Source organism: Hetaerina americana, unplaced genomic scaffold, assembly GCF_022747635.1.
Source record: "Hetaerina americana unplaced genomic scaffold, ioHetAmer1.1.p SCAF_16, whole genome shotgun sequence".
NCBI classification, from domain to species: Eukaryota; Metazoa; Arthropoda; class Insecta; order Odonata; family Calopterygidae; genus Hetaerina; species Hetaerina americana.
The window spans coordinates 8,061,992-8,077,895 of record NW_027286719.1 but is presented as its reverse complement, the minus strand read 5'-3'; the positions used below and the strand labels follow the sequence as shown (position 1 = coordinate 8,077,895).

The window sequence follows — 15,904 nt, the reverse complement described above, 5'->3', positions numbered from 1 at the left end:
ATATATATATATATATATATATATATATATATATATATATATATATATATATACATATAAATATCTTCGAAATGGAACGCTCTTCGGCGACGCACAAACTTATAAAATCAAAGATGTAGATTTTTAGAATATAGAGACAAAGAAATGACACTCACAACATGTTATTTGACGTTTCGACAGCTCGGTCAAATAACATATTGTGAGTGTCCTTTCTTTGTATCTCTATATTCTAAAAATCTGCATCAGTGTTTATATAAGAGGGTCATCCGGAAAGTAGTACCCGTTCGTGAAATAAAGACACAAAAGTAAATATTAACAAACATAAAAAATTTTATTTGAAAGAGGATACTTTAAACTACTTCTCAACATAATCTCCAAGCAAATTAAGGCATTTGTCATAACGTGTGACAAGTTTCTGTATTCCTGCTGCATAGTCCTTCGCCGCCAGCTCATTGAGATACGCGAGGGACCCATCTTGCACAAATTTTTGCATAATGCAGATGGTGTTTAACAATTTCATGAACAATTGTTCGAGAAACATTGGGAAAATGCTCACAGATGTCATCAATTGTGACGCGCCGATCGTTCCTCACGAATTCGTCAACTGAGCTCACCAGTTGGTCTGTAATGACAGACGGTCTCCCCGAACGCTCATCGTCGTGTGTGTTCCCCCTCCCCATGTTGAAGTTGCGACACCACCCCCGAACAGACGACTCGTCCATTACATTGTCTCCATACACCTCCTTTAATTGGCGATGAATATCACATGGGCGAACGTTTCTTGCATTGAGGAATTTAATCACTGCCCTCACTTCACAACTGGCGGCGTTCTCAATTTTTTTAAACATTGTAAACAATCACAGAAACAACACAGGCAATGCTAGCGTCACGCAACTTGGCTCAGAGAAGGCAGACAAGCCACTGAAGCTATCTGACCTCGTCCAGCGGCTACTCGCGTCGTCAGCACTTCATGCGGCACGAACGGGTACTACTTTCCGGATCACCCTCGTATATATATATATGTATATATAAATATATACATATATAAATTTTTAAGGTAATATACCGGTTAAGGTAGGTTTTTGGATGGATACAACTACCAAACAAATATTTAATTACTCCTAACAAAACACAAAATCCATCATCCTACTCTAGTATATCAGATCCCTCTTCATCTCTGAGTACATTCTTCCTCCCTTCATCCCGTCCAACATCCCTATCCTGTTCCTTCCCTTTCCTTGTTTGCCTAACATTCTCCCCTAAATTACAGTCGTCAACATCCCACTGCCGGTCAACACCCCCATCATCCACTTTCCCTGCCTCCATAGAATTTCTCCAAACAAACCCCTCTCTTCGCCCACCATACCAAGTACTTCCTCATGTGTTTTCTTCTCTGTCCATTTCACCTTCTCCATTCTTCTCCACACCCACATTTCAAAAGCCTCCAGTCTAAGTCTATCCTCCTGCTTCAATGACCACGTTTCCGCGCCGTGCATAGCTACGCTCCAAATCAAAGTTTTTACGAGTCTTTTCTTAATATCCTTACTCAACGTCCCTCTCATCAACTCCCTCCTCCTTGTAAAAGCCTCCTTGCCTAGCGCAATTCTTCTCCTTACGTCCCTACTACTTTGACCGTGTTGGTCCAAAACACTTCCGAGATACGTAAACTCTTCTACCTGCTCTAGTTTTTGCCCTCCTATTTTAATGTTTAGCTTACCCTTTTTCTTTCTAGAAAATCGCATAACCTTTGCTTTATAAATATTGATTCTCATCCCATACCTGTCGCACTGAATTTCCAATTCACTAAGCAATGCTTCCAACCCCTTGGCTGACTGACAAACTAAAGCTTGGCCATCAGCAAACTAACTGCTTTTACGAATTCCCCGCCCACTTTCATTCCTACCTCCAGTTCTTCCCATGCCTCTTTAATTATTTCCTCTACTTACAGGTTGAACAGCAACGGTGATAATGGGCAGCCCTGCCTTACACCTATTCCTAACACTGCCCAACCGGACTCCCCACTCGTACCTGAGCCGTCTGAGACATGTACAGGTTGCGGATCAGCCTCCGTTCCCTCCAATCTATTCCTATTTTCTGCAATATACTCATTAGTTTTTCCCAATTCACTCCATCAAACGCTTTTTCGTAATCTACGAAACAGGCAAATACCTCCTGGTTGTACTCTGTGTTCCTCTCTATTAATAATCTCATTACTGCAATGGCATCACGCGTACCTCTCCCCTTCCTAAACCCAAACTGATCATCCCCTATGTAATCATTTGCCCAACTCTCTATCCTTTTGTTTATGATCTTGAGAACAACTCTAACTGCGTGGGATATCAAATTTATCGTCCTGTAGTCCTCCCATGATGAAGCCTTTACCTTTTTTGGAATAGGAACTAAAACTGATCTCACAAAATCCATTCCTCAACCCATATAGCCTCTTCCTCCCACATTTTCCTAAGCCTTTTAAAAGTTCCGCGGGAATGTTTTCCCCACTCACGCCCTTATTTAGTTTCATCTCCCTTAATGCCCTTTCTATCTCATTGTCTAGTATGCCTGGACCTAAGCTATCTTCATATACGTCATGTTCCTTTTCTATATCTAACTTTGTTGGTCTAAGCTCTTTACTATACAGCTCTTCTCTATATTCCTTCCATCTCCCTTGGATCTTCCCTGCGTCAACTATTACCTTACCCGCCTTATCTCTAACTGCTATCGTTGATCTCCCTTTCTTGCTTCCCGATAAAGATTTAACGTTACTGTTCAGCGCACCGATTTCACCCTTCTTCTGCAGACTTTCCATATCCTCGCACTGCGCCTTCCACTATGCTTCTTTTGCTTTATTTGTTGCCCGCCTCAATTTATTGCTTAATTCTTTGTACTTCATTTTGCCTGATTCTGTATTTACATTCTTCCATTTTCGCCGCTCATCCATCTATGTAATCATCTCATCCGTGATCCATGGTTTCCTAGTCCTTTTAGCGTTTGCGGTTCCAATAGTGTCTTTTGCGGCTTTAGACAACCCTTTCTTAATAATTTCCCATTTTTCTTCGATAGTACTAAGCTCTTTACCATCCTCCATGATTTCCTCTACTGCATGTTTGTATTCCTTTCTTTTCAAACCATTTAAAGCTTCTACATTCCATTTTATGACTCGCCACCCCTGGCTTATCTTTTTGAAACGGACGCTTCATTTCATAAGAAATAAATTGTGGTCAGAGTCCGCATCCGCTCCCGGGAAGCTGTGCGAATTTATCACACTGTTCCTAAACCTGTATGTAACCAGGATATAATCTAGCTGATACCTTTCTGAGTCACCTGGCATTTTCCATGCATACCTGCGTCTTTTGTGGTGTCTAAACCAAGTGGTAGTTATGACTAGCTCCTGTCTCCTGCAGAACTCAACTGCTTTCTCCCCGCGGTCATTCCTCGTGCCTAAACTCTAGTCCCTGACGTCGTCACCATCTCATCCTTCACCTACCGTCGCATTCCAATCCCCCATCACTATCAAATGTTTCCCTGCAGGAACACACGCCATTATGCTCTCTAACTGGTTGTATATCCTATAGATCTCTTCTTCTTTATGGTTGCTCGGTTGCATGTATACCTTAATAATAACCAAGTACGTCGGTTCTGCTTTTATCTCTACTAGTAATATTCTATCCGTTACTTGCTCTATGTTGACTACGCTTCTCCCTACCTTTTCATTCAATACTATGGCAATCTCTCGTTGGCTCTCGTCCCCGCTGCTGTATATTATTCTATACTTATCACTCCAGTAATCCCCGCTATATTTCCATCTCACCTCGCATAGACCTAAAATATCGATATTTCCCCTTTCCATCTCTCGCTTAACATTCTCGAATTTCCCTGTCCTCATCATTGTCCTAACATTCCACGTTCCTATTCTAACTAATGTGGTCTTCTTCTCCTGCGTCTTCTTTCCAGCTGCTGCTGGTTTTCCCTTGCAAGGGTTTCGTAGGATGACAACCGCGGAAGCCTTACCTCTTCCGCTGCCGGGCACGACACATGGCCGTTTGGGCCGAGCGCTGTAGTTGCCAGGACTCAAAATCCCTGTATTGTCTATCATTGAAATCTTGGGGATGATAATTGAGGTGGTTTTCCGTTGCCTTTCTCAGTAGTGTTTTTAACGTGACAACATCACTTACTGGCCGCCCCACTGGGGTCAGACGCCACTGCAGCCGCCTCACTGAGGAACAGACGCTGCGTGGACTTCGTCTGGCTCCTAACCTTAGACCTATCTGGCATTGGTGACCCTACCAGGAGCAGTTATTATTACTCCCGCCAGCACAGCTCTAGGGGTCATCAGAACGCACAAGCCCTTCCACCACGTCAAGGCTGTAGTCCGCGGAGGGATATATATATATATATATATATATATATATATATATATATATATATATTTATATATATTTGTACAACACTTTTCACTATGTTTGACCTCTATAGATGTAAAACTGCGGAATGTTTTGAATATAAACATTCATACTTACAATTATTTACAGGATTTACCTGAATTTCCCTGAAAGTGTAGCACTTAAAAGCTATTACCATAAGAATTAGGTTTTTGATTAATCAAATTTATGATATAAAGGGCTAAGATGTTTTTTCAGTAGTTTTTATGCATCAATAAATGGCGAAAAAGTTCCTTTCATCCTGGAAGGATGCTTCCATGAAGTAATGAATTGAAAGTAAGCACAGTTTTTTCCAAAGTGTTTTGCAGGTAAACCTTGGGGAAATTTGCATTAACGAGGCACATAAATGATCAGTTCATTAGGCAGGTTCCAGATTGAGAATATTAGGTTACGCATACATTTATTTGGGGTCCCAATGCGCTTCGCTGATATAAACAGGCTTCGACTGAATTTCTATGGCGGAGGTTTCCGTCTATCTGAACTTAGATTCGAGGGTAATATTTCCCATTGAGAAAGAGTATCTTAAGTGAGTGGAAACGAAGTGATTTTATAAAAGATTACCGCACGATAGCTTGATGGATCTTGATGCATGCTTATCTTACCTGCAGTATGTAAACTGAAGCATGTAGACAGAGCTATTCATCCGAAGTTCAGCACTTTCCCTAATGTCCAAATCTACTTGATACCACATACATTTAACGTGCAATACTTTCACTTACCTTCTCGTTGTGCCAGCTTTGATAGAATCCCTGTTATACATCGTGTTTGCTGGGTTGTAGTCTTCGGCATTGTGGGCAAGTATTTTGGGAAACACAATATGCCTCTCGAACCTGAGGAGGGATCATTTTTTTTAATTTTAGTAAACAAATGACATTTGATAAAACAATAATCGGAATTGAATATTAAACCCTTTTAACACTTTGGGAGACTGCTTGAGAGCGCCATGTGATAAAAATAATACACTGAATTTTGAACTTTAAATCCCTGAATCCACAGTTTTTCTATCCTTTCTAGGCCAAACGGTGATATATCCTTGATTTTTCACGGGAGAGGAAATATTTTTTCTGTTTTCCCGTATTTATACCGAACTATGAGTAAGCAAGTATTGTAACCTCATTCATCATACACCTACATCTACATGATACCCCGCAAGCCGCCGCAAGGGCGTGTGGCGGGGGGTGTTAGGTCACCAACCGTAAAAAGGAACAATACCACATACAAAACAATAACGTGGAAAATTACACCCACAGCAGCGCAAACACTCATGCAACAATCCCTTCATCCAACACTCATAAAAACACATATACCGCAAAACAGATAAAAACTGCACCCCATGATGCAGCACGAAAGCCATCCTACAACACGGAAGCCAGGACACAACTAGCAAGAAATCGAAACATCACTACCACATGAAAATGCACCACGAAACACTCTACCCCCAAAGAGTCTGTAAAATGCAGGGAATGCGACCCAACGTTGCAGGTAGCAGGAATTTGCCCACGCGGAGAGGGACGAGGGATTGAAAGGGAGACTTAAAAACAGATGAACGGAACACGAATGAGGTCATTCGGAAAGAATGGGTTATTATAACAAAACACAAGGTTAGTGGAAGAGCATGCATTTAAATACAACTAATTATTTTTTAGACGCTGAGGGTGGCAAGTGGAATTTTTGCTATGTATAACCCTGCAGTTGCTATCCCGTATTGTCCGTGGGAAGAAGGAGTCCTTGAGTCAGCTAGTTCTGGCATCTATTTCCCGAATTTTATATGCATGATCCAAGCGACCAATGTATGTAGGAGTACGAATAATTTGCGAGACCTCGGTGCTGAAACATGCGGATCTAAATTTATTTAATAATTTCAATCTTGCATTGAATCGTCTCTCAGCCAATGATTCCCACCCCAAATCCATGAGCATTTCGGTGACGCTTTGCGTTTTATCGTAGGAATTCTTTACAAAACGGGCTGCCCGGCGTTGAACCTTCTCAATTTCCCGAATGAGACCTTTTTCACTCGGATCCCACACACTGCATGCGTATTCTAAATGAGGCCTTACAAGAGTTTGGTAATAACGTTCCTTGACCTTCGAGTCACCTTTGCCGACAATGCGTCTAATGAATCCCAATTTTTTATATGCTTGACCGCAGACTTTACGTATGTGAGTCCCCCAAGTTAAGTCTTTTGTGAATGTGACACCTAGGTATTTTACCGTATCAACTACTGCTAGGTCACCTCCAGCTAATTTGTAAGCAAATCCCGTTAATCTTTTAAAGAAATTTACCACTGAACATTTATTATAATTTAGAGTCAATCCCCAGTTAGAACACCATTTAGTAATGCAATCTAAATCCTGCTCTAGAATAAAACGATCCTCATCCCCAGATATCTCCCGATAGATCACCGTGTCATCCGTGAACATCCTAATTTTACTTTTCACTTCGCGGTTTAAATCGTTAACAAAAATCAAGAAAAGCAACGGCCCGATCACACTTCCCTGAGGTGCCCTCGACGTGACTCGAACGCTCTCGGAACTACCGCAAGGGTTGCGTCCCATTAACCCGTCGAATTTGATAAAAAGGTCGCTCTCACGGCAAACCACCACCATGGACTCAAGTCGTCGATTTTACATCCCGGGAGTTATTGTATTTTTTTCGCCATATATGACCTTTTCGAGGAATAGGCACGTACTATTTTCACTTGAGTGTGCTTCATAGTTTTCGTAGGGAGAATGGAGGTTGTGAATCCTATGAATATAAAAACACTATGTGGGTTTTGCTTTTATTTTTATTCTTATGCATAAAGTTGCTGTACGCGCATAGCTATGAAATTCTGAAACGACTGCTAGTTTGAATTGTATGAGTTGTGACATATGTTAATGGTAGAGAAAGTAGCAAGAAGTACCCCGCCATTATTATGCAGAGAGGAAGTGGATTTGAGAATTTGTAGCATGCCAGGGACAGTGATCGCACGCCAGAACGTTCACTGGGTTTTTGGAGATTCTCTTGGTATAGGAACCAAGAATTCGGGGTTAGGGTGGACTAAGGAGAAGGGGAGCAGACATGAATGTCAACGACGAAGACAATATGTCGGCATTGTAGGGATTACAACGATACTAGGAAAAGAAAGATAAATTATTTCAAAATCGAAAAAAATTATTTAATATGGATTTGTAGGCATGCTCCATTTGGTAATATTCGGTGCTGGGGTTGTGATAATCAGGCGAGGAAATTTTGGGGCGGGGGATGCACTGAGCAGACTTTTTTAGTAGAGTATCAAGTTACTATCGTCTGCGATGATTAAAGTGTAAAGTATTCGTGTCGTGCAAAAGACGGGGGTGGGGCCGCTGAAAAGGGCCCCACCGGGGTCCATTATACTGCCGAGGCATCGCATTTGGTAGCGCGTAGGTTACACGAACACGTTTCGAAGGTTTAGCATAGCTGGTAGGCAAGAGCCTAGGTCATATATTGGGATAAATAAAGTAAAATCTAGCACTTTTTGTCACTTCAGATCAGGTTATGCCTCTCAAATCCCCAAAACAATTGAACAAACCAACACTTGCGCTAAAATAACATGTAACCCATGTAAATTTAATAAAAATGGTGCCTCTAATTTCATAGCAGATGGCATTGCGAGTGAATGTAATTCTTTTGCCTCTGTTAAGCACGAATCGTCTCAAAACAGTTTTGTTTGCGTGCATAAAACCGAAAAACAAAAAGTAATTGACCAAATTTAAATTGTAACATTAAACTGCCGTAGCATTTGAACACAAATACCGGATATTAAACATATTTTTGCCAGTACAAACGCAGGCATAATAGTTGGAACGGAAAATTGGCTCACGTGAGATATAGCAAACAATAAGGTTTTTCCAAACGGTTTCACAATTTACAGAAGGGACAGACCAAATAGGTTGGGCGGGGGAGTATTCATTCCAGTAAAGTCTCATCTTAGTAGCCAACGATATGAATGCGACGTAGACTCATTCTCTGCCTGGCTTCTGCCGAGAACAGACGTGCTCGAGCTCGCTCCCTACAACCGGTTCGATCCTACCTGAGACTACCTGCGTGCCTGCTGTTACTTGTGTACCTCTGTGTTTGTTCTTCCCTAGTGAAGTGTAGTTTAGTGTTAGCTTTAATTTTGTGAAATAGTTAAGTTTATTTAGTTTTTGTGTTGCTTGTTATTAGTTTTTAATAGTTTGGTGGTATTCCTAGTGGGTACTCGTAGTGGCTTGCGGTGGTTTTTGTCCGTCGAATCTAATTGGTTATCGGTGAGTGCTTTATTTTCTTTACCATCTTTTTTCTTTCCTTTCTTTACTATCTTCCAAAGCGTAACTTATTGATTGAGCTAAATTTAAGTAACCCCTCTTAGAAATTTTAGCGTAGCGTATACAAGTTAGCTTTTGTTGGGAACTCGGTTGTTATTTAAGATGGCTTCATCTAGGTCCCCTGTTGCCATGCTCGAAGGCACTGGCGAATGCGCGGCTTTAAGGGCCCGTATTGTCATGCTGGAGAGAATGGTGCGGGAGCTTCGATCGGAGATCGCTGGCCGGAGGACTCCCCTCAGGAGTGATGGTGCTCGGGGTGGGAATACGAAAACCCGCCACGCCCATATGGGTGCACGGATTCGTCCGAATGCAACACGTGGCTGGGCGATTAGAGAACTACCCCGTGTCCCATCTCCCAACGAGGGAGTGTCTCACGTCCGTAGGTCGAACGATTGGAGGGTCGTCTCTCGGGGCAAGGGGAAGGTAACGCTGCGGCGTGGATTGGACTCAGCGGAGGCAGATACCATCCCCGTCTCCAACAGGTACCAGGTGCTGTCGGATGACAGCACCACCGTACCTGCAGCCCCTATCCCTACTCCGAGGGCACTGCCTAGGGTAAGACGTCAGGGAACGTGAAGGGAGGGAATTGTAGTAATAGGTAGCTCGAATGTCCGTCGTGTAATGGTTCCATTGAGGGAAAGGGCGCGCCGCGTAGGCGCCGATCAACGGGTGACCGCCTGGTGTATACCAGGCGGAGGAGTCCCTCAGATGACGAAAGCAATCGAGGCGGCGGTCAAAGGCACGAAGTGCTCTAGGCTGCAGGTCGTGGCCCATGTGGGCACCAACGACGTCACGGACCGTGGATCCGAGGAGGTCCTCCGTTCCCTTAGGGAACTGAGCTCCGAGGTGAAGCGCGTCCAGGGCGTCGAGGGGGTTCGGCTGGGACTAACGGTCTGCAGCATCGTTCCGAGGGAGGACCGCGGGTCTCTGGTTTGGAGCCGAGTGGAAGGCATAAACCAGAGACTATCGAGATTCTGCTCGGACATAGGAGCCTCCTTCGTCGACCTGAGACCAACCCTCCGATCTTGCCGGACTTCCCTTAACCGATCTGGGGTCCATTACACGGCGGAAGCGGCGAGTAAGGTAGCGGATAGGATACTCGACCACTGTAGGCCTTTTTTAGGATAGAGGGCAGGTCACTTAGTGGGTCATTAACATCTGGGGATAGCGCGTATACATCTACATCTACATCTACATAATACCCCGCAAGCCGCCGCAAGGGCGTGTGGCGGGGGGTGTTAGGTCACCAACCGTAAAAAGGAAAAATACCACATGCAAAAAAGCACCACGGAAAATTACACCCACAGCAGCGCGCACACTCATGCAAAAATCCTTTCATCCAATACTCATGCAAACACATATACCGCAAAACAACTTAAAAAACTGCACCTTGTGATGCAGCACGGGGTGCAGTTTTTATAATATTATTAATAAAAATATAAAAGTCACCGACAACACTGGCATTGATTTAGAAAGACATGTGACACGCACTTCCCCACAAAGGCGTCCTAAATTACAGTCAGGCACAAATAAGGACGTTATTCAACATCAAAAAAATTTAACTATACTTGTTATAAATTGCAGAAGCCTCAAGAACAAATCAGCGGATCTAGAACACATAATCCAAACTCATTCCGCTATTATAGTATTAGGCACAGAGAGTTGGCTGTGCAATGACATAAACGACCAAGAATTTTTCCCAATAGATTTCAAAGTTTACCGACACGATAAGGAAAGAAGACCCGGAGGAGGGGTTTTCGTGGCAGTTAAAAGTCATTTTGAAAGCAGGCAAGTTTCATTTGAAAATAATAACATAGAGTAGATCAAATTTACAATTTTACACGTAAATATAATAACAGCATAAACATAATTGGTGGCGAATTTAACCTCCCTGGTATAGATTGGGACAACAATATCGTTAAATCTGGGACCCGCGATCGCGAATCTTGCAATTCCATGATAAAGTTGGTTCAAAGAAGTTCCCTCCATCAAGCAGTACGCATGCCCACCCGTGGAAAGATCATATTGGATCTATTTCTTACAAACACGCCTGAACGTATTATTAGTGTATCAACTGATGAGGGCTTGAGTGACCATAAAGCAATTAATGTCCACTTGGACATAGAAATAAAAAAGATTGTTAAAACAAAAAGAAAAATTTATAATTACCATAAAGCAGACTCTGAATCTTTTGCCAATCAATTAAACTCTTCACTACCCGAGTTCAAAACCCGCTTAAGTCATGTCAACGTGGAAGAAACTTGGACAGAATTTGTCAATATCATGCAAAAAGGAATCGTAGATTTCATACCTATAAAATACGTTAAAGCAAATCGCGACCCCAGGTGGTACAATAAAGACGTTAGAAAAGCCCTTCGAAAGCAGAGAATGCTACACTCTAGGGTAAAGAGGGCAGGCGTGAACATATCATCCCCTGAGAATAAACAATTATGGGACAAATATAGATTCTCTAAATAAGAAACCAAAATACAATTACTTAGCGCCTTACTGGAATTTAAACGCAAAGTACTTTGCGCGTACTTGGACACTGACCCTAAAGCTTTCTGGTCATAAATTAGGGAAGTAAATGGGAGTAAACAAACCGTGGCTTGCTTAAGGGATTGTAGCAATATAATTCATACAGACAGCGAGGGTAAAGCTAACATCCTAAATTCATTTTTCCAAAGCGTTTTCTCGAATGATGTTGCCACCGCATATCTCCAAGAAACAATACATACTCCACCCATGGAAAAAATAACAGTGGACCAACAAGGAATTCTAAAATTGCTTAAAGAGATTAAACCCAACAAATCCCCGGGTCCCGAAAATATACCAGCTAGGGTGATAAAACATTTAGCTCCAATCATTGCCCCGTTCCTTGAATTTATATTTAACAAATCCCTCAAGGAGTGCAAAGTACCTAAGATTTGGAAAACCGCGCAAATAACGCCTATTTTTAAAAGTGGTGACAGGGAGGATCCCAGTAATTACAGACCTATATCTCTCACTTCTATCTGTTGCAAAATCTTAGAGCACATAATTGTCAGTTCAATAATTAGACACCTTGACAATATTAACTTTTTAAGTGACAATCAACACGGATTCAGGAAAACCCGCTCCTGCGAGACCCAATTAGGATTATTTACACATGTTTTACATTTATCGGGTGAGAGAGGTAGGCAAGTGGATGCCATCTTCTTAGATTTTCAAAAGGCATTTGATAAGGTCCCACATGGTAAACTCATTCATAAATTAAAGGTCGCAGGTATAAACAAGGGCGCCATAAGTAGGGTTAAAGATTTTCTTTCAGAGCGGGAACAGAGGGTAGTCCTTGATGGCGCTAGTTCCGACAGCGTTCGAGTCACGTCGGGGGTACCTCAGGGAAGTGTGATCGGGCCGTTGCTTTTCTTGATTTTTGTTAACGATTTAAACCGCGAAGTGAAAAGTAAAATTAGGATGTTCGCGGATGACACGGTGATCTATCGGGAGATATCTGGGGATGAGGATCGTTTTATTCTAGAGCAGGATTTAGATTGCATTACTAAATGGTGTTCTAACTGGGGATTGACTCTAAATTATAATAAATGTTCAGTGGTAAATTTCTTTAAAAGATCAACGGGATTTGCTTACAAATTAGCTGGAGGTGACCTAGCAGCAGTTGATACGGTAAAATACCTAGGTGTCACATTCACAAAAGACTTAACTTGGGGGGCTCACATACGTAAAGTCTGCGGTCAAGCATATAAAAAATTGGGATTCATTAGACGCATTGTCGGCAAAAGTGACTCGAAGGTCAAGGAACGTTATTACCAAACTCTTGTAAGGCCTCATTTAGAATACGCATGCAGTGTGTGGGATCCGAGTGAAAAAGGTCTCATTCGGGAAATTGAGAAGGTTCAACGCCGGGCAGCCCGTTTTGTAAAGAATTCCTACGATAAAACGCAAAGCGTCACCGAAATGCTCATGGATTTGGGGTGGGAATCATTGGCTGAGAGACGATTCAATGCAAGATTGAAATTATTAAATAAATTTAGATCCGCATGTTTCAGCACCGAGGTCTCGCAAATTATTCGTACTCCTACATACATTGGTCGCTTGGATCATGCATATAAAATTCGGGAAATAGATGCCAGAACTAGCTGACTCAAGGACTCCTTCTTCCCACGGACAATACGGGATAGCAACTGCAGGGTTATACATAGCAAAAATTCCACTTGCCACCCTCAGCGTCTAAAAAATAATTAGTTGTATTTAAATGCATGCTCTTCCACTAACCTTGTGTTTTGTTATAATAACCCATTCTTTCCGAATGACCTCATTCGTGTTCCGTTCATCTGTTTTTAAGTCTCCCTTTCAATCCCTCATCCCTCTCCGCGTGGGCAAATTCCTGCTACCTGCAACGTTGGGTCGCATTCCCTGCCTTTTACAGACTCTTTGGGGGTAGAGTGTTTCGTGGTGCATTTTCATGTGGTAGTGATGTTTCGATTTCTTGCTAGTTTTGTCCTGGCTTCCGTGTTGTAGGATGGCTTTCGTGCTGCATCATGGGGTGCAGTTTTTTAGTTGTTTTGCGGTATATGTGTTTTTATGAGTGTTGGATGAAGGGATTGTTGCATGAGTGTTTGCGCTGCTGTGGGTGTAATTTTCCACGTTATTGTTTTGTATGTGGTATTGTTCCTTTTTACGGTTGGTGACCTAACACCCCCCGCCACACGCCCTTGCGGCGGCTTGCGGGGTATTATGTGGATGGAGATGCAGATGTGATAGAGATATAAGTTTGTGCGTCCCCCAGGGAAGTGTAATATGGCCTCTTCTGTTCTTAATATACATTAATGACTTAAGCACACACATTGGTAGCAATCTGAGCTTATTTGCAGACAACACGGTGGTATACAGGGAAATAAGGAGCCAACTAGATGGTGAGCTAATGTCTAGAGACTTAGGCAATATCTGGAAATGGTGCAATAAATGGGGAATAACACTCAATGTGGATAAATGCGCAGTTTTGAAATTTTGGAACAAAGGAAGCGAGGAACAGTATGTAAACTACATTTACATCTACTTAATACCCCGCAAGCCGCCGCTAGGGCATGTGGCGGGGGGTGTTAGGACACCACCCGTAATTTAGAAAAGAAAAAAAACCGCATGTAAGAACCACAAATTCATACATCCACAAAGAAAACATGGCACTCATTCATGCGAGAACACTTACACCCCACAAACATGCAAACACTCAAACTCCATCTTGCATACACATGCACCTGAAAGTATACCTAACAGCTTTGCAGTGTTTCACTTTGTTCCGACTTGTAAATTCAATGGCTTTAATATTTCTAAAGTGACTTCGGTTTCTTACTATTATGATTTCTGATTGTTCAGGGAAAAAATGAGTATTTGTACCTATCTATCCTGGAATCTATCTCCCTTAGTTTATCTTTGTGTGTAGTCTGATCTACTTCATCTACATCTACTTAATACCCCGCAGGCCGCCGCAAGGGCGTGTGACGGGGGGTGCTAGGACACCACCCGTAATTTAGAAGAGAAAGAGAAAAAAAACCCCATGCAATAACCACAAAATCATATATAAAAAAAAAAAACTTGGCATACATTCATGCATGAACACTTACACCCCACACACATGCAAACACTCAATCTACACCTTACATACACATGCACCTGAAAGTATACCTAACATCTCTATAGTGTTTAATTTTGTTCCGACTTGTAAATTCAACGTTTTTAATATTTCTAAAGTGACTTCGGTTTCTTACTATTATGATTTCTGATTGTTCGGGGAAAGAATGAATATTTGTGCCTATCTGTCCTGGAATCTATCTCCCTTAGTTTATCTTTGTGGTCTGATCTGCCTAAGTAGTGTGGGGCCATTATAATTCCTTCAGTGTCATATTTAAACTCGTTTGTTCTGAACCTTTCCAAAAGTCTAAGCCTCGCTTGTTCTCTCCGCACTTCAAGTGGTTCCCAGCCTAAATCCCCTAAGAGACCTGTCACACTTGTGTTCTTATCATAACAATTTTTAACGAATCTAGCGGATTTTCTCTGGACTTTATCTAATTCTTTTTTCCAAATTTTTCCCAAGGATCCCAAATACTTGCGGCATATTCCAAATGAGGTCTAACTAGAGCAAAATAACACCTCTCTTTAATTTTCTCATTACATTTCCCCACCATCCGTTTTATTAAGCTAAGTTTCTTTAAAGCTGATCCGCATATTGTCGTGATATGTGCTCCCCATGAAAGGCGTGGTGTTAGAACAACCCTCAAATATTTAACTTGATTTGCCGTTGTCAATACTGAACCCTCAATTTTGTAGTTTATATCCTTTTCCTCGCTTCCTTTGTTCCAAAATTTCAAAAATGCGCATTTATCTATATTAAGTGTTAATCCCCATAAATTGCACCATTCCGAGATATTGTCTAAGTCTCTAGAGAGTAGCTCGCTCTCTAGTTGGCTACTACAAAATAGAGGGAAAACTACAGAGGGTTCATTTTTGACAACGGCCGGGAAAGTAGTTAGCGTTTCACAACCTCTGTTTGCTTGTGGTAGGCAAGGTGCTTGCCACTTTCCCCAAAGGTCGTTGGTTCGAGTACCACCTCGGGTGTGAGCTATACAGAATAGGTGATAAAAGATTAACCCAATTATTTAAGTTCATCTGTCGATAGAACAGTCGATATTTAAATCACATTAAACGACAACTCTTGTGACTGTATTTAATGAATGATTCGCCCGTCTCTTGTGCTTTATGCTATATCTGTACGAAAAAATTTTGCCATAATATTTTTCACAGTGATAGAGCCTATAAAATGATTATTTAAGAACATAACTAAAGGATGTTCAGATCTAAAAATTAATGTCGAGTAAAGCAAAATTTTTATTAATCAGTTTCCATTTACTGATTACGTTCCATATTACACTTTTGGCGAACTGGACATAGTTGACAGTTCTCAAAATTTGTGTAAAAACTACCGCATTTTTTCCGATCGTGCACGTGTTTTTGAATGGGGGAGGAACTGAGAGGAACTTAGGGAAATGACGTTACAGTTATATATACCTCGAATACATATATCCCGAGCCTCCCTCTCCATTAGAGTGAATGTAAGAATTTGGTTACTGGCTGCTAAGCGGC

At 41.9% G+C, this 15,904-nt stretch overlaps 1 protein-coding gene across 1 annotated transcript in view; it reads right to left on the bottom strand.

The window, feature by feature from the left end:
* Positions 1-15,904, bottom strand: part of LOC139687065 (cytosolic carboxypeptidase 6) — a 1,035,710-nt gene that overhangs the window by 44,688 nt on the left and 975,118 nt on the right. Inside the window, exon 10 of the mRNA XM_071584170.1 lies at positions 5,159-5,269. Coding sequence (XP_071440271.1) covers positions 5,159-5,269 — 111 coding nt within the window. The remainder of the gene's footprint in view (positions 1-5,158; positions 5,270-15,904) is intronic.